Source organism: Agelaius tricolor, unplaced genomic scaffold (genome assembly GCF_023055355.1).
Source record: "Agelaius tricolor isolate 1412-34295 unplaced genomic scaffold, bAgeTri1.0.p SCAF_3, whole genome shotgun sequence".
NCBI lineage: Eukaryota > Metazoa > Chordata > Aves > Passeriformes > Icteridae > Agelaius > Agelaius tricolor.
The window spans coordinates 66,354,973-66,379,493 of NW_027269263.1; the positions used below are offsets into that span (position 1 = coordinate 66,354,973).

At 44.2% G+C, this 24,521-nt stretch overlaps 1 protein-coding gene across 4 annotated transcripts in view; it reads left to right on the forward strand.

Annotated features, from left to right (window-relative positions):
* SFMBT2 (Scm like with four mbt domains 2) overlaps nucleotides 1–24,521 on the forward strand; it is a 116,819-nt gene that overhangs the window by 66,841 nt on the left and 25,457 nt on the right. For all 4 annotated transcript variants that reach the window (XM_071424147.1, XM_071424149.1, XM_071424146.1 and 1 more), the window contains 8 exons: nucleotides 5,260–5,361; nucleotides 6,040–6,187; nucleotides 12,180–12,262; nucleotides 15,343–15,469; nucleotides 19,685–19,798; nucleotides 21,094–21,136; nucleotides 21,740–21,810; nucleotides 23,426–23,565. In XM_071424147.1, coding sequence (XP_071280248.1) covers nucleotides 5,260–5,361; nucleotides 6,040–6,187; nucleotides 12,180–12,262; nucleotides 15,343–15,469; nucleotides 19,685–19,798; nucleotides 21,094–21,136; nucleotides 21,740–21,810; nucleotides 23,426–23,565 — 828 coding nt within the window. The remainder of the gene's footprint in view (nucleotides 1–5,259; nucleotides 5,362–6,039; nucleotides 6,188–12,179; nucleotides 12,263–15,342; nucleotides 15,470–19,684; nucleotides 19,799–21,093; nucleotides 21,137–21,739; nucleotides 21,811–23,425; nucleotides 23,566–24,521) is intronic.

Here is a 24,521-nt window from a genome sequence, read left to right on the forward strand (position 1 = left end):
ATAGCGTTTCTTTATTTTCTTTTTTTTTTTTTTTCTCAATTAAAAAAACAAATGCCAGATTCCTGTGGAGGCAGTTTAAGCACTGCTATTACTGTGTTTGTGACTGGTTCCCACACGTGAGCTTTGTGATGAAAATTAGGCTATTAGGAACAGCCAGTTTCTTGGAGAAATTAGAGAGAAAAGATGGAGGGGAAGTCATTTTTTCAAAAATAAAAACCAAATCATCTAACATGTTCCCAGTTATACCAGATGGGGCCTGCTTCTCTGTGTCCTTTATTAGGGTAGACCAGGAGAGATGTGACTGAAGGAAAGAGTAGTTCACACTTAAAGTTACACTTAAAGGAGGCTCAGGTCAGTAATTTATTAAGTGATCAGTGTTTCTAATCAGCCTCTCAACCTTGCAGCTTTTCAGCATTCAGACTTAGTTCTGAATTTTGCATGAAGTTGCAGTTCTGTAATTTGTGTGCATCTGACTGTCCTGGACCAAAAGAGCCCTGATTTTAAGAATATTTGAAAATTAGACCAAAATTAGAGCCTTTTGCTCTTTTCTATACATTGTGTAAGGTGCTGTGTTTAAAATTATATTACTCCAGTGGTCTTGAGCAGAATGGGCTAAAAATGGACATGTCACAATCTGAAAGTGCTGCCCTTCCTTGGGTTTGGGGACACAGATAGAGCAGCCAGCCCTATCAGAGTGCAGCTTCCCTGAGTGTCACAGACAAAAGCAGCTTAGCCAGGTCCCCCTGCTCTATCAGCTTTACCCAGTGCACTGTAAAATTAAGCCCCCAAAAAAGCCCCAAAGAGCTCCACTCTTGTGACGTGGACAGAATTGAGTTTATTTACAGCCAAATGGCATTTTTTTAGCAGAAATTACATTTGTTGACCTGGTATTTAGCTAACAGGTTGGACAAATGGCAGTGATGATTTTGAAATTTCTGAGTCCATCGCCTAAAACTAAAACTTACTGGCTCAATTATCAGGAATTCTAAGCATGTCACCCACACAGGTAGTTCCCTAAGGCTTACTCAGATCCTGAAGAGTTGCAATACTTTTCTAAATCTGTTTGTGGATCTCTTTTGGAGTGACATTTAGGCAGCCATGTCACCTGGCATTTCTGAAATCTACACTGCTGGTGGCTTGTTAGCTGTGAGGGAGAAAATTATGTGGCCATCTCAGACCCTAAAGAAAGAAAGGAATTTGGGAAGGGGAATTAATTCCCTAATCTGGGAATTTGGAGCCTGTTTCTGCTCCCAGCACTGTGGCTAACTTGTTAGCTGACCTCCAGATTTTGCAATTCCCAGCCCTGTGTGTGATGCTGGATGCAGTGAGCTGTTACAAAGCCCATCAGTAATTTTTACAGGATAATTACAGAAACACAAGCCATGTACAGATGGAAATCATGGTGCAGATGTGTATCAAAGCAGGGCTGTCTTTCAGGTGGCCCAGAGGGTCATGGCCTGTGCATTTGCAAATGCACCCCCTGCTCTAAGGCTGTGAGTGTGGGGCTGAGTTTAATTGCTTTTTTGGGATTATAATGAGAGCTGTGACAGCTCTGGCTGTTGCCAGTGGGTTTGGGCTGTGAGTGACAGACGTTCATTGAGGGCTTTTGCAGTGCTCCACTCATTACCCCTGAGCTGTAATCCATCATGTTGGAAGACTGTGACCCTTGGAGTGAGCAGCTGTGGTGCCCGTGCCACGTTAATTTGTTCAATGTTTTGTGGCATGGTTTTTCACTTTGCTCCAAGGGACTCTTCTGAATCCTTGTTGATTGTCAGTCCAGGTCACTCAGCAGCCAGAGGGTGTTTCCATTGCCCTCTCAGGGCTTGTGAACCCCAGGACAGGCAATCCTCTGGTGTAAATTACAGAATCACAGAATCATTGCCTCATTTAGTTTGGAAAACACCTCCAAAATCAAGTCCAACCATTAACCCAGCACTGCCAAGCCCACCACTAAACCATGTCCCCAAATGCCACATCTGCACAACTTTTAAATCCCTCCACAACTCTTAAATCTCTCCAGGGGTGGTGACTCCAGCACTTCCCAGGGCAGCAGTGCTTGGCAGCACATTCAATGTGGAAATTTTTCTTAACATCCAGAGCAAACTTCTGTGTGGTCAGCGAGGCTGCTCCTGGGAAGGACCGACTGCCAGCAGGAGTGAAGGCCCAGCATGCATGAGGCTTTAAAATGCTCCAGCTGGTCAAAACTATTCTGCCTGTTGATCTCCATTTCAAAGGAAATTGAGTCACTTGGAGAAGTTGCTAGAAAATAATGGCTGGTGACATCCTCGCTGGTGGCATTGAATGCTGTGAAATAGCAGCAAAGGGTCGAATTCTGCCACCCATTATCATGTCAGGCATTTCTTTTGTTCAGCTGCAGAGCCTGGCAGGGACCAGGAGAAAGTCTCACCCCTCCAGTCCTTTCCTTGTAGCTGCTTTTATTAAACAGGCGTTGGTTCCTGTCAACGTGAATAAAGGGAAGAGAGAGCAGTTCATTATCCAGTGTATCACTTTGAGTCTAATACTAATTAAAAGCTTTGCCATCACTTCTCTGGAACCTATTCTTAGAAATTATGTAAATTAATTGGAGTTTTGAAGAGGAGCATATGCCAAATCCTAAGTAATTCCCTGCTGGCTGAGGCAGCTCCAGCACTGGAACCAGAGAATGGCATCAGGAATCTTTTTTCTTTCCTTTTGTGGCTGCAAAAATATAAAGCTGCTTTGGTAAATTCTGATGATTCTCTTTAGCCAGTATATGAGACAGATCAAATATCCAGACCCTGACCATTTTCCAGAGAGGTTCAGTATAAAGGCTTTTTCTCCATGAAAGCTTTTCCATCTCAAAAATGACATTTAACACAGAAAGGGTTTTTACTTCCACAGCATTTCTCCAAAGAAATGCATGTTTCTGCTTCAAAGAGGATTTTGACCCTCAAAAGGGAGACGTACTTGAGATCCTGTGAACTCCCCTTGTGAGTTCACTCTTGCTACTCATTTAATGGGGAAAATATTTACTTGCTATGCTGAAAGACAAGGGAGATTTGATCCCAAGGTACACAGTGCTTTTGATGTAAAATACTTTTAAATATTATTAGTGGGTTTTTTTTCCCCCATCTGATTATTTTTCCCCTTTGAAAAAAAAGCCAAAACAAATAGAAGGAGAAACACCAAAGAAAATGGTTCAGATAAAAAGGAGAAGTAGTGTGGTTTGGTGTCAGTATATTTTGGTCTCAATCAACAAATCACTTTAAAAGTTGATTAAACTACTTGTGTGTTTAAAGATAAACATGATTAAGTACTTTGGTGGATCTTGGCTTATTACATATTGAGGCTGGATCCGAGCGTGAGTTGAATCATGGAACGTTTGTGGGGAGATGCAGGTGCACATTTTGCAAAGTTGCCTTTTCTTTACAACCTCACCCCAAGGATTAAGAAAATCCGAGCGTGGGTCCTCATGCAGCAGGAGGCAGCCCTCCAGTCCCAATGCTATTTTTCCTTTAGGGGTTTAAAGTTCAGTGCTGGTGATACTGGAGTTTTGCAGCCATCATCTTTTCCCTCTGAAGCCTTTTCAGTATTAAAGGTGGCAGTTTTTGACAGGACCTTAAAGCTCATCTCCTTCCACTCCCCTGCCATGGGCAGAGACATTTTCCACTATCCCAGATTGCTGGTCTTGAGCACTTCCAGGGATGAACATCCACAACTTCTCAGGGAAACCTGTTCTAGTGACTCACAGTAAAGAATTTATTCCTAATATCTGATCTAAATCTGCCTTTTTTCAGCTTAAAACCATTCTGCCTCATCCTATGATTGCATGCCCTTATGAAAAGGATGCTCAAACTCCTGGATGTCTGCTCCATCCTCAACCATTAGTTCCTTGGGCTCTGGGCCATTATTCTTAAATATTCCTCATCAGTATTTTCTTCTCCTTTGAGACAAAATTCATTATTGTTCCGTTGGTGGGTTTTTTTCTGCTTTTTGTTTCTCACCAAAAAGGGCTGCAGGTTGGTAGGATGAAAACAGCAATTCATTTAGCTGTGGTTGGAGCTTGTAAAAATCCTTATCTCTAGCAGCAGTTGGAATGTAAGATCCCAAAATAGAAGTTGTTAAGCCCTTACAAGTGCAGACAGTTCTTGGGAAAAGAAAGCACAATGAAACACAACTTTGGATCAATAGAAAATCATTTTAGAGCAAGAATACCACGTGTGGCAATGAATGTAGATGGGATTGTTGTTGCTAACCACTTATTAGATAGCAAGCTTTCTGCATGTATTTTGAAGTAGTCTGTGAGTGTGTGCTAAATACAGCATCATCTCTCTTCATGCTTGTCTTGGCTAATGCACCAGTGGTTTAGAAATACTGCGGGACATTTTTATTGAATGAACTCAAAATGCAGTCATTACCCTGGAATTAGGGTGGCAGCTTGTGTGGCTGTTAGATAGGGATCACAAGGGATGGAGTAATTAAGTGTTAAACTAAACTGGTGGCAAACCAAGGAGTTGAATCTGGGTTGCTTCTGAATTTCAGGACTGCATCCTGCATGCCCAGAGCTGCTGTGGGGAACCCTCTGTGTGTAGCTTCTGGTGCAGCCAGGTTTTATCCCAGGTGGAAGTGTTATGCTGGGGATGTGCTTGAACACAGCTGCCTGTTTTCCTACCATCATGTTCTCTGATCGCCCACATTTTGGTTCTGAGTTCACTGTCCAAGCTCTAATCCATTTCCAGTCTCCTGGCTGGAAAAAAAATACCTTTCCATATTTCCATCTTGGAGAGCAGCCCAGTGCTTGTTTTGGTGCCCTGCAGGTGCTGGACATGCATCAGGGTAAATCAGGGCCATGCTGAGCTGTTTGCATCCATCTTGTGCATTACCCTGGAGGGCTTCAGTTTGAGTCTTGGCACCTCTGGACCCTCAGTTGCTCCCAGAGGGTGATGTGGGTGTCAGAGGTGGAGAGGCTCTGCCCACAGGAGGTTTTCATGCAGCAGTTTCTCAGCCAGGTCCTCATTTTGGTGAGCACAAAATCCTCGTGGACCAAATGCTGGTTGGATGCCTGAGATGGACATAAACTCTGTGCTTTAGGTATGGTGGGCTTGGTGCTGTAGATGTGTCCTCTAGGACTCAGGTTGTCCTGTCTCTTTCTGTGGCTGGGTTGGCTTGAAAGGAACATAGGACCAGCTAAGTGGACCAAACCCACATGGATGTCTTTCAGATAGATTTTCAGATGTATTGGCTTCTTCTTGGTGTCACCACGTGTTCCTCTTCCCACAGGACCATGCTGATTTGAGAAACCATTTCTTCACTGTGGGGATGAAGCTGGAGGCAGTGAATATGAGGGAGCCATTTCATATCTGTCCTGCATCAGTGACCAAGGTGAGTGCTCAGAAAGGAGGGAGGGAAAGAGCTTCTCTGTGAAACCCTTCCTGATTTCCACTACATTTAGGGAAAAATGTAGTGGAAATCAGGAAGTACTTAAAAAAAAGAGTGGTACTTAAGTGGCTGGAGAACACATTAAGGAATAGGTTTAAAATCCATGGATGTTGCTAATTAATTCTTTCTTTCCCACAAGCATCACCATCTGATTCCATGCACTTAAAACCAATGGGGATGAGCATGTTCATCTACCACTTGCATACAAAAAGAAAAAGATCCCTCTTTTGTCTTTATCTCCCCTCCATCCATATGTATTTTCCCTGCCCATCTGAGAAACTTTTGGAAATAAAACAGCTGCATGGAGGTGGTAGCTGGATATTTAATCCACACACTCAAATACAAGACAGAGGAAAGCTCTGGGGTCCTCAGGATCATCTCCAGTTGCTGCTCAGCTGTGGGACCCTGAACCTCAGCACTTTCCATTGCTTCATTTCACCCATCTCTGAAACTCAGGCTTTGATCTCTTGGGTAGAAACACTTTGATGCACAGGTGTTTAGGTGAGAGCAAATTATTTTCAGTTGTTTGATCCCCAAGTTTGGCTGTTTCAGCTTTCCACGTTACCTAATGTTACAGCAAATCTAACCCCTGATTTTGGTCTCTTCTTTTTCACCCCTTAGGTTTTTAACAATCATTATTTACAAGTGACCATTGATGACTTGAGACCTGAACCCAGCAAAATCTCAATGCTTTGCCATGCAGATTCCTTGGGGATCTTGCCAATACAGTGGTGCCTTAAAAACGGAGTCAATCTCACACCTCCCATGGGTTTGTATTCCTTCTCAGTGATTTTTAGGTTTACTCTGAAGCACATTTGCTTGTTATTATTGCCTTTAAAATTGTGTTGGTGGTTGCTGCAGAGCATCAGCTGAAGTATCTCAAGCCAGAGTAGTTCTCTGGAGTGATTGGGGCTGTTCTGGCTCCTACCAGCCCATGAACATCTCAGCAAATGTTTCTTGCTGGTGGATTGATGTCCCTGTGCTTTGAAGTCTGATTAAGGCTTGTGAAATCCTCGTGAATTCCTGTGGGATGAATCCTAGCAGTTCTTTGTGTGTGTAGAGAGCAAAAGGAGCATTAAAAGTCCAATCACTGCAGAGGCAAACCCTGTTTCATCCACGTCGGTACAACAGCGAGGCCAAGCAGAGCTCCTAAATCTGAATGTCTGAGCTAAAAACAGCTGCCTGCCCAGGAGTGTGGAGGGATTTCCTTGGCTGTCTCAGCAAATCCCAGGGCACACTGCAGGCAGTGTTCAGGTCACAGGCAGGAGAAACAGCCTCCAGCCCTGCTGTTCCTCAACTTTGTAGCTGTGCAGTTAATTACTCCCAACTTCAGACAACCACCTGTGGTGCTCTAGCAATATTTCTTTGCTTGAAAAATGTGTTGGTTCCCTGGAATTTCAGGTTTTTGAAGCTGGCTGGGTTGTTGGTCTATAGCCAAAAATCAATGTTGCTTGGGAGTAAGAAAAGCCTCAAAAAAAAAAAAGAAAGAAGCTAAGTTGTGTGTATGAACTTTTGCCTTCATTTTGGAAAAAGCATGATGCTGCCAAACCCAGGGAAGGGAAGGGTTACTCCCTACCAGATTCAGAATCCTCTTATCTATATCCAGAGTGCTTCTTCAGCACATGTAATTTGAAATTCCCACCAAAGTCCTGGAGCCCTGTGCCTGCAGCTGCATATGGTGCATCCATGATTGCTCTGCTGCTTCTGCTGAAATAAATCTGCTGTCTGGGGCTTCAGCTCTCTCCTGCTGAAAACCAGGTGTAATGATAATGCCTGTGTAAGCACTCACTGATACTGGCCAGAAAAGTTGCTAGAAATCAAAGTAAATGGAATATTTTGCGGATTTTCCACCCAAATTTACATGCAGTGTGCCCAGGCAGGATAATTAACTGAAGGAGACCATAAGCTTAAAAATTTCCAATCCATGCTGACACAAAGCCTGTCTGAGATGGTGGTTTATGGGTCAGGTGTGTGTGAAGTCTATTTTAGATGCCAACATTTGAAGACATATCTGAAGCATCTGTCATGTGAATATTTTTCAACTTGGCCAGGTCTGGTGGGAGGTGTCCCTGCCCATGTCAGAGGGGTGGAACTGGATCATCTTCCAGGCCCCTTCCAGCCCAAACCATTGTGATTCTGTGATCTTGTGTGGTGCCTGGTTATTGAGATCCACCTGAGGAGGTGCAGAAAGTCTCTCCTTATTCCTCTGGTGAAAATCAAATTGGCTTTCTGCTCTGAGATCAGAAATCCTGGGGGAAAGCTATTAAAAAGGCAAAAAGCCAGTGGCAGATAGATGAATTCTATGAGTTGCTGTATTTTTTATACTGTGTGTAAAGGCTGCATGTCCAAACTGAATTTTAGCACCTTAAAACTTTTTTCTATGGCAGACACTTTCTTTGAGTTACTAAAATGTAATCAGATATTAGAATGAGTCATTTGAAAATAAGCACAAACTAAACACAACAAAAACCCAGAAACCACTAAAAAAAAAAGCAGATGGAAGGTGAAAAGCATCCAAACCCCTGGTTAATATAGGCTTGACAAGGAAGTTTTCTGATCTCAGAATCAACTGATTTTTTTTGGTCAGAACAATATGTCAGGTTGGGATATTGGAGTTTGGAGTCCTTTATTTGTCTGATATCCATTCTCTTTCCTTTTTGCTTATCAGGGCTTTATTGAAGACAAACAAAGAGTAAATGGGTCATGAACAGGAGGTGCAAATATTTGCTACTTGAAATAGAGAGCAGCATTTTCCTGTACAGTGCCAAAAATGAATACCCATTAACTGCTGCTGTATAAACATTGAACAAGCTCTGTTTATATTTATTAGAGCAGGATTTATAGACCACTTCCCTTTAGAGTAACAATCATTGTTTTATGAGCTATTATTAAGTGGGGAAAAAAAAAAATTGATAATGTTCCTTGTTGTAAAGCTTACTAAGGAAAAGCCACTTCCAAAACCTCGTGTGCATTTGTATTATACTTGCTTTGAATTAGCTTCTGATGCTGGGCTCTTCCATGCCCAGAGCTGAGGTGGCAAACATGGTGAAGGTGTTGCATGTTTGAGGAGTTGTGCAAACACAGCTCTCAGTGCTGTCCCTTGGGCTGAGCCTTCCAGGGTGTGAGTGCTATGTGCTGATGGAGGCCCTGGGCACCTGGTACCTCCCCGTGTGCTGGGGGAGGCAGAGAGGTTGGAAAGGACCTCCAGGCAAGCTGGGCCATCAAGTCCAACCTTTGATGGCCACACTGTCACACAGACCACAGCACTGAGTTGCTTCTTATCACTTCCACCCCTTCCCTGGGCAGCCCATTCCAATGCCTGACAACCCTTTCAGTGTTAGAAATTCCTCCTAATGTCCACCCTGCCCCTCTCCTAGTGCAGCTTAGTGCCTTTCCCTCTCCTCCTATCCCTGTTCCCTGGGAGCACAGCTCGATCCCCCTGGCTGTTCACCTGTGGCATTCAGATTTTCTGAAAAATCCTTTTGCCCAGGATTTTTCTCCTGGGAAGTTGAGAAGCTTCAGAGAAAAAGGAAAACAAATTTTTATCTCATTTGCTTCTCCTGTGTTGTGCTCACATGTGGAATGTGTTTGGAGATTGTTTACCCACAGGTGATTGTTCCATTGGATTCTGCTGTGGGTGGTTTTCACTCTTTGGCCAGTTAGTGCTAAGCTGTGTTGGGACTCTGGAAAGAGTCATGAGTTTTCATTATTATCTTTTTAGCCTTTTGTAAGTATCCTTTCTATATACTTTAGATATATATTATCATTAAATAATAAATTAGCCTTCTGAGAACCTGGAGTCATATTCATCATTCCTTCCTTCATCCTGCAAATACAATAGTCCCCTCCTGTCAGGGACTTGTGCAGAGCCAGGAGTTCCCTCTGAGCCTCCTTTTCTCCAGGCTGAGCCCCTTCCCAGCTGCCTCAGGTTCTCCAGACCCTTCCCAGCTCCCTCAGGTTCCCCAGACCCTTCCCAGCTCCATCCCTTCCCTGGACAGGCCCAGCCCCTCCAAGGCTCTGTGGCCCTGAAGGCCCAGAACCGGCCACAGCCCTCGAGGTGCAGCCTCACCCTGCAAAGGCCACAGACAAATCCGGGCTCATGTGAAATCAGTTCCTGGGTGTTCTCCTCTTGGAACCCTCCCTGTGCTGCTGCAGAGAGTTTATTTTTACCTCCCCAGCTGCCCTTCCTGGTTCCATTCCTGCTGAAGCCTGAAGGAAAAGGCTTCCAGTGGTTCCAGTGGTGCAGAGCTGAGCGGGGTGGTTGCGTGGTGACAGCACAGTCACAGTTTTTGTACCTCACTAAAACATCTCTAATAGGCCTTTTCCATCCACTCTGACAAGATCTGTGTTGATCAAAATTGAGATGCAAACCCTATCCATGAGGGGGTTAAATTGGAGATAAAAAAAGAGATGAAGCGTTGTTACTATGATGTTTTTTGAAAATTTTTCGTTGCCCAGGATTTTTTCCTGGGAAGCTGAGAAGCCTCAGAGAGGAGTGAAAACAATAATTATCTGATTGCTGCTCCTGTGTTTTGCTGCTTTGGACTGTGGCTTAGACATTGTTTACCAACAGGTGAATGTTTGATTGGTTCCATGTGAATTGTTTTAATTTAATGACCAATCAGGGACAAGCTGTGTCAAGGTTCCGAGGAATTCCAGGTTTTTATTATTTATTCTTGTTAAACCTTCTGATGTATCTTTTTTCTTTCTTTAGTGTAGTTTTAGTATAACATTTTTAATATAATATAATAATAAATCAGCTTTCTGAAAATGAGAAACCAGATTCTCATCTCTCACCTCATTCTAGAAACCCTCACAAACACCACAAAGTGTGAAGAAAATACTGTTGCAGAAATTGTTAAAAAACAGTGCAAAGATATTTTTTGTATGAAAAAAAGAACATTTTTTATAAGTAACTACCCTTTTTTTCCTTCCCTGTGCATGTTTAGTTTTTTAATTATTATGCACTTTAATGCCCCACAGAGACAGGCATCATAGCTCAAGGCTTTATCTCAGTAATTTGTTTGTCATGAATGCAATTACTAGGAATAGAAATCATCTTATCCAAGATACTTGGATCTTAGCAGGATGCTTGGCATGTTGTTTTCAAAAATTTTGCCTCCTTTTTTTGGGATCTGGCAGACTGATAGGGGATTATACTCAGTATTCCAGTCCTTGCCTATAAAAAAAAAGCCACAATTTTCATTGTCATAAAAGATTCATTCACATTTGATCTTGAGTGTCCCTTTTTGACTATCAATGCAAAAGGCATTTAGGGATGTTCTGTGAAAGGAGGCCAGGCTGAGATTTCTAGGGAGATTGAGGGGAGAATTTGGCCTTTGGGTGACTCCTGAAACTTTCCATAAGAGTAGTTCTGCAGTAATGTCATTAGAGTATCCTCAAGCCCCTGGACAGGATTAGCACTCACTGGTTTCAAGCACTGCAAAAATAGAAACTTAAGAGGAAGGCCAAAAAAAAAAAAGCTCCCAAAAGCAAATGAAAAATCCCCCAAATGTTTCTGTCCCAAGAATTTATTGCCTAAATTGCCAAGTAGGAATAGTGGATGAGCAGAGGTCTGATTTGTCTTTCTATGATGGGACTCCTTGAGAGATGCTCATTTAAAGGAATCCCTTTATTTTACCTAGAAGCAGAGGCTGAAGGGATGATCTGCTTGCTGAGGCTGTTTGAGGGGGATCTGCATTCATTTTCCTGCTCTGCTCCAGATTTCTGTAACATTTTTACTGTGATGGGATTCAGCTCACACACCCTGAGCTGCTGGGGGGCCACTCAGGAAGGGTACATGAATGAAGAGAGGGGAATTTATCTCCTGCTTTGAAAAGGAGGATGGATCAGCTCCTGATGTGCTGATCCCCTCCCTGTCCATTCCTGAGGGAGCAGCAAATATCCCATGTCCTGCTCCATAACCTTGTCCACCTTTTAGACATCTAAAAGCAGGAGAAAGAAGAAGTCTATAAGTAGCCCTATGTGGAAATTTGGCACAGTGGCACTTGTCATTAGTTATGGGTTTGTTAAAAGTTGGGAGGTGCTCACAGAAAAGGGAAAATAGGGGAAATGATTGTGTCTTAGTACTTTTTAGTGGAGTCTTGGCAGTGAAATGCAGATGTGTGAGTGGAGGCTGGAAGAGCCATTGGCTCTCATGGTGTGTGACCATAGAATCACAGAATCACAGAATTTCTAGGTTGGAAGAGACCTTTAAGATCATCGAGTCCAACCCATGTTCTAACACCTCAGCTAGATCATGGCACCCAGTGCCACATCCAGTCTTTTTTTAAACACATCGAGGGATGGTGACTCCCCCACCTCCCTGGGTAGATGATTCCAGTATTTGACCACTCTTTCTGTGAAAAAATTCCTCCTTAATTCCAGCCTGTATCTCCCTTGGCACAGCTTGAGACTGTGTCCTCTGTTCTGTCTGTTGTTGCCCGGAGAAAGAGACCGACCCCAGCTCAGCACAGTCACCCTTCAGGAAGCTGAAGAGAGTGATGAGGTCACCTCTGAGTCTCCTTTTCTCCAGGCTGAACAACCCCAGCTCCCTCAGTCGTTCTTCACAGGGCTTGTGTTCCAAGCCCCTCAGCAGCCTCGTTGCTCTCCTCTGGACACGCTCAAGCATGGGGGCCCTGCAGGGGTCACTGAGGCAGGATGAGATGCTGAAACACAAATCCTCATCTCCTTGTGGTCTGTTTTGTCCTCTGTGGTGTGGAGTGGTGGCTGATGGCTCTTTTTGTTTTGTTATCCTGCAGGTTACCCTGGCCAGGACTTTGACTGGGCAGACTACCAGAAGCAGTGTGGAGCTGAGGCAGCACCTCACCTGTGCTTTAGAAATGTAAGTTCTTCCTTTTGCTCCTGGTCAGCCCATGTGAAACAAAACAGCTTGCACAGAAAAGGTGCTGCAAAGCTTTGAGGGCTTCCTCCCAGAGCACTATGAGGATGCCTTAGGTAGAAAACTGGGGGAATCTTCCAGGTTTCCGTCCCTAAAAGAGAAAAAACTTATTTTAGTCTTGTCTTTATCTGTAATTATCCTGCTCTTCATCCCCTCCCTGGTTTTGTACAGCACTAAAAGGATCTCAACTGGTTATTACTATTAATTCAAGTGCTACTAAAAATAATTCAGGTAAAGAAGTTGCATAGTATCATTTGTTCCTTTTTACATTTTAGGTGTTCTCTCTGTATCCCAGGGATACAGAGAAACCAAACCACATGTATTAAAATGCTAAATCTTGAAAATGAAGGGGAGGATGATTAACCCTCATGGATGCTCTGGTCCTTGGAACAGTTCATGTCCCTCCTTGATGCTAAAATAGTGATGTGAGAGTGATGGATGCCATTAAGATTCACAGCTTTTGAAATAATCTTTTGCAGGCTGTTTTATGGCAGTGACAGTCCTGTGTGGCTTGATCTGACAGATATTCATTGCTTGGGGAAAGGCAGATGTAGCCTTCTGCCTTTCCCAGCAACCTGGTGCTCTCCTTCATGTGCCCGTCAGCTGATGAAGGTTGAGATGGCATCAGTAACTGAAAATACTCCTGATGGTGGTACCTAAATGTTAGTGGTGCACCTAAAATGAGCACAGGAAGCTTTGCAAAGTGAAGTGATGTGGTGAATGATGGACAGACAGGTTTCTGTAGGAATGTTACAGAAAGTCACAGGACTGAGGGATGTGGTATTTATGGAAAGCAGAATGGAGACAGGCACCAGCTGTGGTTTTCCATGGCTTTCCTCGTCTGTGGTGGCCTAGGGGCAGCCTGGCTTGGAAGCTTTGATGGTGAATTAGTGAATTTTTTATTGATGAACTCACAGGAACTGTACCATGAGCAGAGTCTGACTTGGGCGTCAAACCAGAGTAAGGATTTCTTTGCCCAATAGAGGCCATCTCCCTGAAGGGACTTAAAGCAAAGATTTCCAGCAGTCCTGAGGGAAGCTGGACAGTGATGCATCACACCAATACAGTGGGGCTATTTTTGCATTTCCCTTCTGCAAGCATCCCCACCTTTTCTTTATATCTCTTTTCATTTTGCCAGCTAGTGGATCTCTTCTCTCAGCTGTGGCAGCCTTGAGAAAAGTCTCTGCATAATATCCTCTAAGATTAAGTCAGGTCTGGGCATTTTTTGGTCCTTCTTTTTTTGTTTTTAAGGAAACATTCACCAGATGAACATGTGTCTCTTATTCTTCCACTCTCAGTAACACAATTCTTTTCAGAAGGAGCTGCTCTGCTTTCACTTGTGCAGCCTCCTGGCTGGCTGGTCCCCTTGAATTGTGGCTGTGAGGGGCTCTTGGATGGAAGCTTTCTTTGCATCTCCCACCTCGTGCAGCCAGACGTGGTGCTGGCACTGGAGGTGCTGTAGCTGTTTCCCCAGGAGGGATTTTTTAACAAGGAGAGGCAGTTGTGGAATGGATTGACGTGCCCAAATGCTTAGTAAAATAAACTCCACCTAACTGTTTTGCCATTGATTCTGTATAAATGAGCCTCCAGCACCGAACTGCAGTGAAAGGAGCCAGGGTGATGATGAATGGCATTTCCTTGTTAGGCAACATAAAAGGCATTTTAACAAACTCAGCAGCTTTTGCAGGGTGAAGCTGATCTGTGTGCTGAGCAAGGCTTGAGGCAGTCCAAGGTGTGCTTGAGAGTAGCAGAATGTTCTAGGATGGAAAAGAGACCAAAGCCATGAGTTTTTAGTCTCTCAGAGAGCTCTCAGTAGTTGTTCAAGGTGAAGTGCCCATGGTCCTTGGTGTTGTAGCAATGGAAGAAGGGTTGAATTTGAGCCTGGCTTCCAGTTTCTCACATAGGATGAGGGTTTGGTGTCATTTTGAGTCAGTGGCAATTATTACCCATCCCAATTATTATCAGTAAAAAAATCTCATTTCAGAGAGGGAACCCTCTCTGTGCTACTGTGTGCAGAGAGATGCAGAGCAGGTGGAACAGAGGGGAGGGAAATCCAAGGAGAGGAAGCCCTGGTATGGACACAGGTGTTGCATTAGTGTGTTTTCAGGGAGAGTGGTGGGGGAAAAACTGGGAAGGGGCTGAGAATAAATGACAGGAGGGGACATTGGAAGGAACAGTGGCAATGAGCACATCTGGATTCATCTACACTCCAGCCAATGTACCTGAAATCCTTGTTCATTAAGCTTAAAACAGAATCACAGGATGGTTTGGGTTGGAAGGGTCATTAAAGACTGTCTAGCTCCAGTCCCCCCATCCCATGGGCACTGCTACCATCCTCTAGATTGGTTGCTCAGAGGTCCACCATGAAAATTCCATGAAGAAAAGCACACTTGAAAAGGTTACTCAGATATCTTCAGCTCCAGTCAGCTTGGGTGACTGAATGCTTGAAGAGGTTTCTCTGGTCTCAGGCAAGGTGGTTTTTTGCTTTGTAAAGTTTCTCCTAGCAAGGTGAGAGATGCTTAAGCACTGGAGTTCTAGGAACCCTTTGGGTGGTATCACATTAACAGAAAATGGTCATTAGCAAACATTCAGACATCCTTGGAGCTGATGTGGAGCAGCTTCCTCCCAGTCCCCTCAGAGTCAGGGATAGGAGTAGAACATGACATGCATTTCATCACTGAGTTTTCAATGGGTGCTGGTGCAAACCTGCTCCTGCATGGGCTCCTCTCTCCAGGGTCACAGCCTCCTCTGGGTGTCCATCTCCTGTGACAGGGATCCTCCAGGGGCAGCAGTCTCTACTCCCCTGCAGATCCCCCATGTGCTGCAGGGGCACAGCTGCCTCACCCTGGGCTGCACCAGCCCAGCTCTGATTTGGCTCTGGATGCCTTTGCATTCTTCAGGGAATCCTGTCCTTCCAGCAGAAAGCAAACCATGCTAAATTTATGCTTCCCAGCACACAGTCTGGTTGAAGTTGTGCAGTGCTGCAGTGCCATGTTTCAGCGTTGTCTCTTGCCTCTTTTCAGACATCCTTCAGCCGTGGCTTCACCAAGAACATGAAGCTGGAGGCAGTGAACCCCAGGAACCCTGCAGAGATTTGTGTGGCTTCCATCACCTCGGTGAAAGGACGGCTGATGTGGCTGCACCTGGAAGGTACCTGCTCTAAAGGCTGCTTGTGTTTGTCTGCTGCACTCACTCTCACTCTCTCACTATTTCACTCACTCACTCTCTCTCTCTCTCTCACTATTTCACTCTCACTCTCTCACTCTCTTAATTTTATCCTTCATCCTCTGCACAAAATTGCTCTCTTCAACTTTCCAATTTTGTACATACTGACGAGTTATGTTTTCTGAGGAATTACATTTACCTGCTCTTTCTCTGGGGCAGCTGCAAGTTCCTTCACCCTTCCATCCACATGGTCTTTATCACCATGATGACAACCTCCTCCCTGCCACCATCATACACCCTCATCCTAGGAATAGAAGTTTGCCTCACTTGTGCAGCTGAGACTTCTACAGCAGTTCCCAACCTGACAGTTTGTACAGGAGGAGAGGTCTCTAATCAAAGCCCTTAAAGTTGGTAAAAACATTGCCAGGTAACCCAAAACATTGTAATTCCTCCCAAGTGTTTGCTTTTGGTAGAGCTGTGTGCAAGGGCAGGTTTTGGTTTTTGAACTCTAAGATTGTTTGCCTTCTAGCTCAAGGTAACAAAAGCTTATCTGGAGCCTGGTCTGGACACAGGGCAAATATTATTTTTTAATTGCTGGAATCAACAATTGTTTGATATTTCATTCCCACTGAGGCTGTTGTTGAATTTACACCCATCTGATCAGGGAATTTGACCCATTTTGGGGACTTCTTTTCTTAAATGACCAGGTGTCTTCACTTGTATATGCCAAAGATGTGGATAGATGCAGGAAGAGAGCAACACACTCCCAAGTTGCTTCCTTCCCTCATCTCTTTCTTCCTGCCTCTTACTCTTTTAATTTCTTAAAGCATGTTTTTTTACAGCTTACCATAAAAAAGTCCTGTGTACATCTACTTTCTTTTGAGTTCTGATATATAGGTGCTTTAAGCTTGGTTTATATCTCAGTACCAGGAATTGAATGATCTGTCGTAAACAGAAAAGATGCAAAAGACTGCAGAAAACAGAGAGAAATCTTTGCTGCTCTAGGAATACATCACTACAGTATGCACAGTGTTATGCAAAAAGCAGGCATTAAAAAAAAAAACCACAGCCAACTGCTTGCAGAGTTGTAAAATAAATGTGGCTTGAAGTGAGGCATGGGGTTTTTTTTTACTCCATAAATATAGTGTTGTTTCTAACTGATTATTTATATTCTGGAAGCAGCAAGGCTCCCCAGTTCCACTGGAGCCCCTCACTGAAGACCTCAGGTCCCACCATTTATCACAGGCGCCTCTGCAGCTTTCATGGTTGCCCTCCCAGTTTCCCAGTTGGACAGCCCAGGCTGCAGCCATAAACCAGGAGCACAGGAGTTAAGCAGGGCTGAGTTAGACAGGGCTGAGTTAGGAGCACTGTGTGATAAATCACACTTTGTACAGTAGCAAAACCCTGAACTCGAAGGCGAGCGTTTAATGAGCAGCAGTGCGGTTCCCCCGTGGTGGAGGAGAAGCTCAGGACTGATGGGATGCTCTGTGCTCTCTGCTACTTTATTACTCATCATCTGCATTGTTAATTTTTACTGGTTCATTTTAAATTTTAGAGCTTGAAGCTTTCTGGTGTGAATTTATACAAGTAATAATGCACGCTCCCTGCACAGCCCAGGAATTTGAGGAAAACCCTTTGGTTAATCACTTCTCCAGGGAGGTTTCCTGTAATTTCCCCTTCTGCAGTTTTCTGGAGTTGCTGCTCTGTTCTACCCATCCTGTAAAATTCATAGCAGACATTTTCCTCACCCTGTTTCCATTCTCCTTGTTTTCCCTTTAACCTCCCAATTCCCACGGACATTTCTTGCTCTGAGAAGAGAGCAGCATAAAACGCAACAGATGAAACTAATGAGTCTCAGAAAAGCTGTTTTCCACTCCTGTGAGTGAGGCCAAAGGAAGCAGTAAGATGTTGGAAGTGGAAAGCAGGGTTATCAATTGCCAGAGGGCAGAAGCAGTGCCAGGGAGGACAGAGGAGCTGTGAATATGTCTTACAAGAGGAACAAAAGTGTTGCTGGAGAACGGGCGTTGTGCTGCTTTCTTGCTCCTCAGGGTGACTGCAGCTGTAAACTTCAGAAGCAGAATGTTCATAGAACCACTTTGGTTGGAAAAGACCCTTCATGTCTCATTTATTGTTGCTTGTAAGCAGGAGAGTACGTTTCATCTGGTTACTTTATAATAATTTTGAGCTGTAGAATAATTAAGATTGGAAAGGACCTCTAAAAGAATTGAGTCTGTTTTGTCAGAATAACACCATCACAATAATGAAGCAATTGGTTTTCCCAGACCTTGTGACATTTCAGTGGGGTCTGTGTTGATTTCTTGCTCTGTTTAGGGCTTGATCCATGGCTTGCTCACTGTGTGCATGTCTTGCCACTGACTCACTGTTGTCACATGGGCTCCTTGCCTGGATTTGTGGTGTCAGGTGGAAATGGAGCTCCCCACTGGAGCTTTCATCAGGTTCAAACTGAGCAGTGACCATGTGGTATTATCTTGTGGAGGGAAATGGTTTTTCAGGGAATTTCAGCAGCAAATACAAGATTTCAGCTGAAATCTTGTGTTCAGCAAATTGTGTCCTTGCCCTATGCCTTCATCCCATTCTCTTCCCCCTACTCCAGTGTGTATTTTCAATGGATAGTGCATGAACACAATGCAGGGCTCAGGGGAACACCATGAGGACATCCATGGATCTACACAGACATCCTAATTGCATTTTTTTCATTATTTCCTCCAGCAGTGTTCACCTATTTCCCTGCCTCCTTTGAGGAGGAGGCTTTTTTCTGCAGCCACACACTCTGAGAGCAGCAGGTTTATTACTGATCCAAATGCTGCACCTCAGCCTCAGTGCAGTTCCCATCACAAAGTTCAATTACTGTTTCAATTACACCACAAGCCCTTGATGAGCACACATTAGTGGCAAGCTCCCTGTAGTCCTCTGGCTGTGCACAGTCAAACACTTGCTGCCTTTAGCAGGAGGCAAAGATGTTCTGACAGATGCCGAGGCAAGGGTGATGCAGGGGGAGCTGCTGATCCTTTGGTCCCTTTCATTAGGAGATCACCCCATGCTGGTGCTGGAGCTGTCTCTCCTGGGGTGGAATTGGCAGAGGGAGGAGGTGAAGTTGCTGGCCCAGCTGTACCAGCAACTTGAACTTGAATTGGAGTAGTTAAATGGTGCAATGACTCAGGACACAAGGGTTGCTTTAGAAAGAACTCAAAGCCAGCAGGAATATCTTCATTGGATTTTAAGTGGACATCAGGTAAATTAGGGAAAAAAAAAAAGTAGGAAAAATTTCCTTCTTTGAAGGGGTGGTCAAGCATTTTAACACGTTTCCCAGGGTAGTGGTGGAATAATGTCTCTGGAAGTGTTCAAAAGTCATGTAGATGTGGTGCTGAGAGACATGGGTTAGTGGTGGGCCTGCCAGTGATGGGTTAGTGGTTGGGCTTGATGATCTTGGAGGTCTTTTCCAACCTAAGTAATTCTTTTGTTCTGTGAGTGGGACCCACATCAATGAGGACAGGAGGTTGTCTTCTAGAGGAGGTGTATAACCAAATTGGAAGATAATTGCTTTAACTAGAGACTTCAGGTGAGTTTTGGAGTCAGCATTGTGACAGAGACCTTGGTGCATGTGTCCCACTTGGGATTTTTATATTTCTTCTCTCCTGTTGGGTGATCAGCTCTTGTTTCATGTGAGGAACTCTAGGAGAATTCGTGGCACTTGTGGACAGAAGAGTGGGTACCTCTCCCCCTTAAAAAATGGGACTCAAGGGCAGAGCTGCTCAAAAAAGCTTCAGGGGAGCACTGGAACATCAAAGCCTCTGGGATACACTCTCCTACCATTAAGAGCAGGCATTCAACAAGTCCTTCTAACTCAGTTATGCAACTTCACAAAATATCCAGGGGTCAGCCGGGCTACCTTGTTGAGGAATATGTTTAACCTCCCTGGCTTTTGGCTGCTTCACTGCACACCCTCAAAGTGCTCTTAATGGGGTTTTCCTCTGAACCACATTGCACTGTAAATGCAGCAGCCTCATCCTTCCTGTCTGTGCAGAACTAGAGATGAAATGGTGCCTGATTGGGGTGCAGGGGAGCAGATTTATTTTCACATGTTCCATCATTCGCTTCTCCAGGCTCGTAATGGATGCTTGGATGGCTCTGGGCTTGGTGTTACCGTGCCTAAATCCCATTATAAATTTGTGTTTATAGGTTCACAGATGCCCTCTCCAGAGTACATTGTTGATGTGGAGTCCATGGACATTTTCCCTGTTGGCTGGTGTGAAGCAAATGCTTATAACCTCACCCCACCACACAAAGCTGTTTGTAAGTACATGGATGGAGACCTGAGCAGTGCAGATGATACCAGGGATTTTTCCTAAGGTCTCTAATCCCATTTTTGACACTATCAACCTACTCAGGAGACCAATAACCAGGCTATTTACAGTACACAACCAAGTGTACACAACCAAGTGTACTTCAATAAATCATAATAAATCTAATTAGTGACCAGACTGGAATTATACAGTTTGTATTTTTCTCTGTGATCAGCCCCTCCAAAAATGGAGTTGTCTGTGCTGGGGGAGGCTGTTCCATGGTTTGGGATTGCAGAGGGGGTTGTGGGTTTGCAGAGGGGCTGTTGGTCAGTGGGGTTGTCAGGGTTGTGCTGAGCCAGGTTCACTCAGGCAGCTGAGTGGATCAGGGACAAAGTCCTCAGATTAAAAAAAAAAAACTCCATAAAATGTCAGGTAGAATGGATATACAGAGGCCATCCAGGTGCCCCTTTCCCAAACAGGATCTGCTTCATCTAAATGGAGAAATAATTGCTGCCATTCTGTGATGGAATTTCTGCCCTTTCCCAGGGCATCTGTCCCTTATTTCACTGCCCTTGCCAGCTCAGAGATTTTCCTTGTGTTCAGTTTAAATTTCCCCTCAGCACAATTAAGCCCACAGTGTTTTGTCCTGCCTCCAGTGCATATTAAGACAAATTTCTTTCCTTTCTATTTGCATTTGAAGGCAGTTCATGAGAAACTTGGTGTTGTTCTCCTGTTCCAATATATCCAATCTCAAGCCACCAGATGAAAAATTTGCCTCATTGTTTATATTAATTAACATCTGAAAGGCAAATTTTAAAATGTATCTTCCCTTCCGAAGAGTTAAATATGCTTAAGTTAAAAATCAGGCAGCCAGAGCCTAATTTAGGAGAATACTGCTATGGCAACATTATGCAGCCTTATCACAAGTTATTGCTGGGGATAAATTATGCTGGAGGTAATCATGCTTGTAAAATGTAATCTTATCCATATGTGGTTCTGTATGGAAAAATATTTGTGTTTTTATTTTATTTTTTTTCTTTTATGCTGATCCCATAAAACACAATATTAGCATTCCAGAGGAAAGATTAAATGTATTATTACATCCTTAAAGTAGGTTTTAATGATGTAGTGACTTACTTAAAAAATACCAAGAAAAGATGGTGATAGTAATTAAGTACCATTTCATTGTGTTCAAAGTCATTTTATAGTCAGTGCATTTACACAGCTTTTTTATGCATTCTGGGTGTACTTAACAGGACAGAAGGGGACAAAACTATTTTTTTCTTTCTTGCTTCATTTTTGCAGTGCGAAGGAAGAGAAGAATTGCAGTTGTGCAGCCAGAAAAACAGTAAGTTGTTTTGGTTTTTTTTGTTATTTAAGGTGGTGTTTTCACAGGAATGCATCAGGTCTTCCAGGGGGGATAATACACAGCAGCTGTGTGGCTCAGTAACTACTGCTCAGATACTGCAGCACAGCCAGCAAGAGGATTCTTTGAAGTCTGAAATATTTGTTAGCATATTAGAAAGTCTCTGTAACAGCAATTTTTTGTTGGCTGGGGCTGTGCAGCCCCTGTCTGATGGCCATCAAGGGATGCTTATGGAAGATGGACATATACCAGGAGGGCATTTCCCTGTCTAGCTCTTGCAGTTTGTAGAAACCTGAATTTAAGGGGTTTAAGGCAGGATATTTGGAGCCTGGAGGTCTAAAGCTGACACATCAGAGTGTATTTTCAGAGAAGGGGTGGATCTGGCTCCTTCATCTGCAGTACCCTGGTCTGTGATCAGCCATGGCAAAGTGGAATTGTGTTGAAGGTATCTCTGCTCCCCATACCAGGCTGTTGCTGGTGTAGCTTTTGGTCCAGCCTGGGGGCTGCTTCTGGCCCTTTGTCCTGTCTGATGCTATTAAATACTCCAAATACTCTATGAAATGCACCCCATTTCTCTTTTAACAGGTTACCATCCACAGTGCCTGTTGAGAAAATACCTCATGACCTCTGCCCAGTTCCTCAGCTAGACACAACAGGTAAGGATCCTTATTTCAAAGAGCCATGTTCCCAAATGGAAGGGGAGGACCCCAGAAAGGCAGTGAGTTCTCATGGGGGTGGGGAGATGGAACCACATCCTCAGGGGCTGTAAGGTGGAGTGAACCCACCTGTGGCACCCCAGGTGAGGGTCTGTTTCTCCACATGTCCTGCTGGAGCTGTCAGAGTTCCCCTGGAGCCTGCCCATTGCAGATGTTGATGTTAAGACAAGGCTAATGACTCTCTCTGGTGGAGATGGGTGCAGGTTGTTGATTGACACTGATGAAATTGGGTACAGCAGGACCTGATGGGTCCCCTCTCTTAGGTCAGGACTGTGTGGTGTGGCTGCTGCTTCTGCTGAAGGCAAATTCCTCTCCCCTTTAGCAGTGGCAGGAGGCTCTGAGTGCAATATTGATCCAATTGATGGTGTGAACCCAGCAGCAGGGACAGGATTTAACTCACTTTATTTCAGCAGGCTGTGGGACACATATTGGCATTGCAGCCAACACCCCATTACAGTCAAATGGGGAGAATCAGGGTCCTTTTGGGTATGATAACCAAAAAAAGTGGATAACCACTTGGAAGGCATGTGAGCCACATCTAAAAGTTCCCATTTCTCTCCGTGGTCTATGGAGGAGCCCAGAGTAATTAGCCCAGACAAGGAAAACTGCTCTGTAGACCCATGCTGGGTCAGGGAATGGCACTGCAGGACTTGTGGGGTTGGACAGGAGCTGAGGAGGGGTTTCTGAGGCTCTTTCTTCACTGGGAGAATGTTCTCCCTGAGCTGACTGCCTGTCTGTGAGGCTGTGTCCCCCTGCCCTGTGAGTTCTGGGACAGCCCTGGCTCCTGTCGTGGATTAACTCCTTTCCCAGTCCTCCTTTCAGCAGGGTGTGCAGATAAATCAGTCACTATCAAAACCACCTCATTTTCCCATGCTGGAGGGATTTGAATAGCAGAGGCTTCCCTACCCTCTATTTTGTGCCTCCTTTATTCTCCTCCCCTTCCTCCCACATCCAGGAGGAAGAAGTGTGGAAAATAGAAGAATAGAAACTTCCACAGGCACAGGAGGGTTTAATTTACAGCCTTGGAAGAAGCTTGAATTGATGTAAAAACAAAGTACACAGACATTAAACAGAAAAATCATAAACTCATGTTCTATAATAAGTAAGAATATGCTTCAAGTGAGAAACTATTGATGAAGGGTTTATAATGTAAGGGTGTAATTGTATAGAATAAGCTAAGAGTTTAGAAGTTACATTAAAAGCATATGTGTGTACATGTGATTGCAACCCATTAGATGAAAGTATACACATTACAGTAGAAGTAAGTAAAGGTGATAAATTAGAAAAACAAAACAAACTTTGTGGCAACTATCCATTAAATTCAAAAGTTATATATTATCTTGTAAGGAAAAACTTGAGACCATTTTGAGCTATAGCTGACTACTTCTCTTAAATCTCACAGCCTCTAAGATTGATATTTATTTAAACAATAAATTGTTTTTAACCCAACTGTAGCCCCATCCCTTGGATTAAAACAATGATAATAACAAAGAATTGCCCTTGGTTTATGGTATAAGAGTGCTGCAGGCACCTCACTGCTGCTTTCTCCTTGCAGGCACCATCAATGGGAGGTACTGCTGCCCCCAGCTCTACATCAACCACCGCTGCTTCTCAGGTCCATATTTAAACAAAGGCAGGATTGCAGAGCTACCTCAGTCTGTGGGGCCTGGCAAGTGTGTGCTGGTCCTCAAGGAGGTATGGCCCAGCTCTCTTTTGGGGGGATGTCAGAGGAAAGGATGGGTCATGGCTTGCCAGACCCAGAATTTGCAAACAAATGCGCTTAAAATTGTCCTGGAGTGGTTTCCATGAGGCAAAACTGCAAGCCAGGAAGAAGGGGCAGGTTTTGCATTGTGGGTTTTGATGGGAGAGCTGGTATTTTTGAAACATGGGGAGTTCTTTTGGTTGGAAGCAACTTCACTGTGGGTTGCCATCAACACAGGAGCAAACAGCAGTGTCATGGAGACATGGGCATCTCTTTTTGGAGACATAAACAATTTCCCAAGGAGCAGGACAATGGCAGTGGTCCAGCATTGGTCCCTGTTACTTTGCAGAAAATATTCAAGCTTATTATGGCCATAAGCTCAAGCTCATTCTGCCCATGGGAATCAGTTCCAAATTCTGGGAAGGGTGAAAAGAAAACATTCAGGGTGTTGCTGTACCTGATTCCTGGTAGCTGTTGCTGAGATGTGAGAGATGCCAGCAGCATGGAGAGCCACGGGCAGGATGGAGGTGAAAAAATTGCAGCACAATTGAAGTTCCTGATGTTCCTCAGCCCTTTCCACCCAAGGCTTGTCCTTACCTCCACCACTGATGCAGTGAAGCATCATCCTGTGTGTGTACCCTTGAATCCCAAAGTTTTAGGTGAGTTACAAGTAACTCTTGTGTAGTTCAGTACCAAACTTATTTTTACAGCCTTGCTGTTCATTATTCCCAGTGCCAGCACAGGTTTTCTGCTGGGACCACTGGTTTATTGTGGTTTCTTTCACTGGAAGAGGCAAGTGAGGTGGCAGTGCCTGTTGTTTGACATCAGCTGCAAAGTTTGTCTCATTTCTGAAGTATTTTCTTGGTAAACAAGTTGAAACCTGGAGCCAAAGACAATGGAGACATCAGCTACTGCCATCCAGCCATTGCACCTGGGCAGAAAAGTGGTG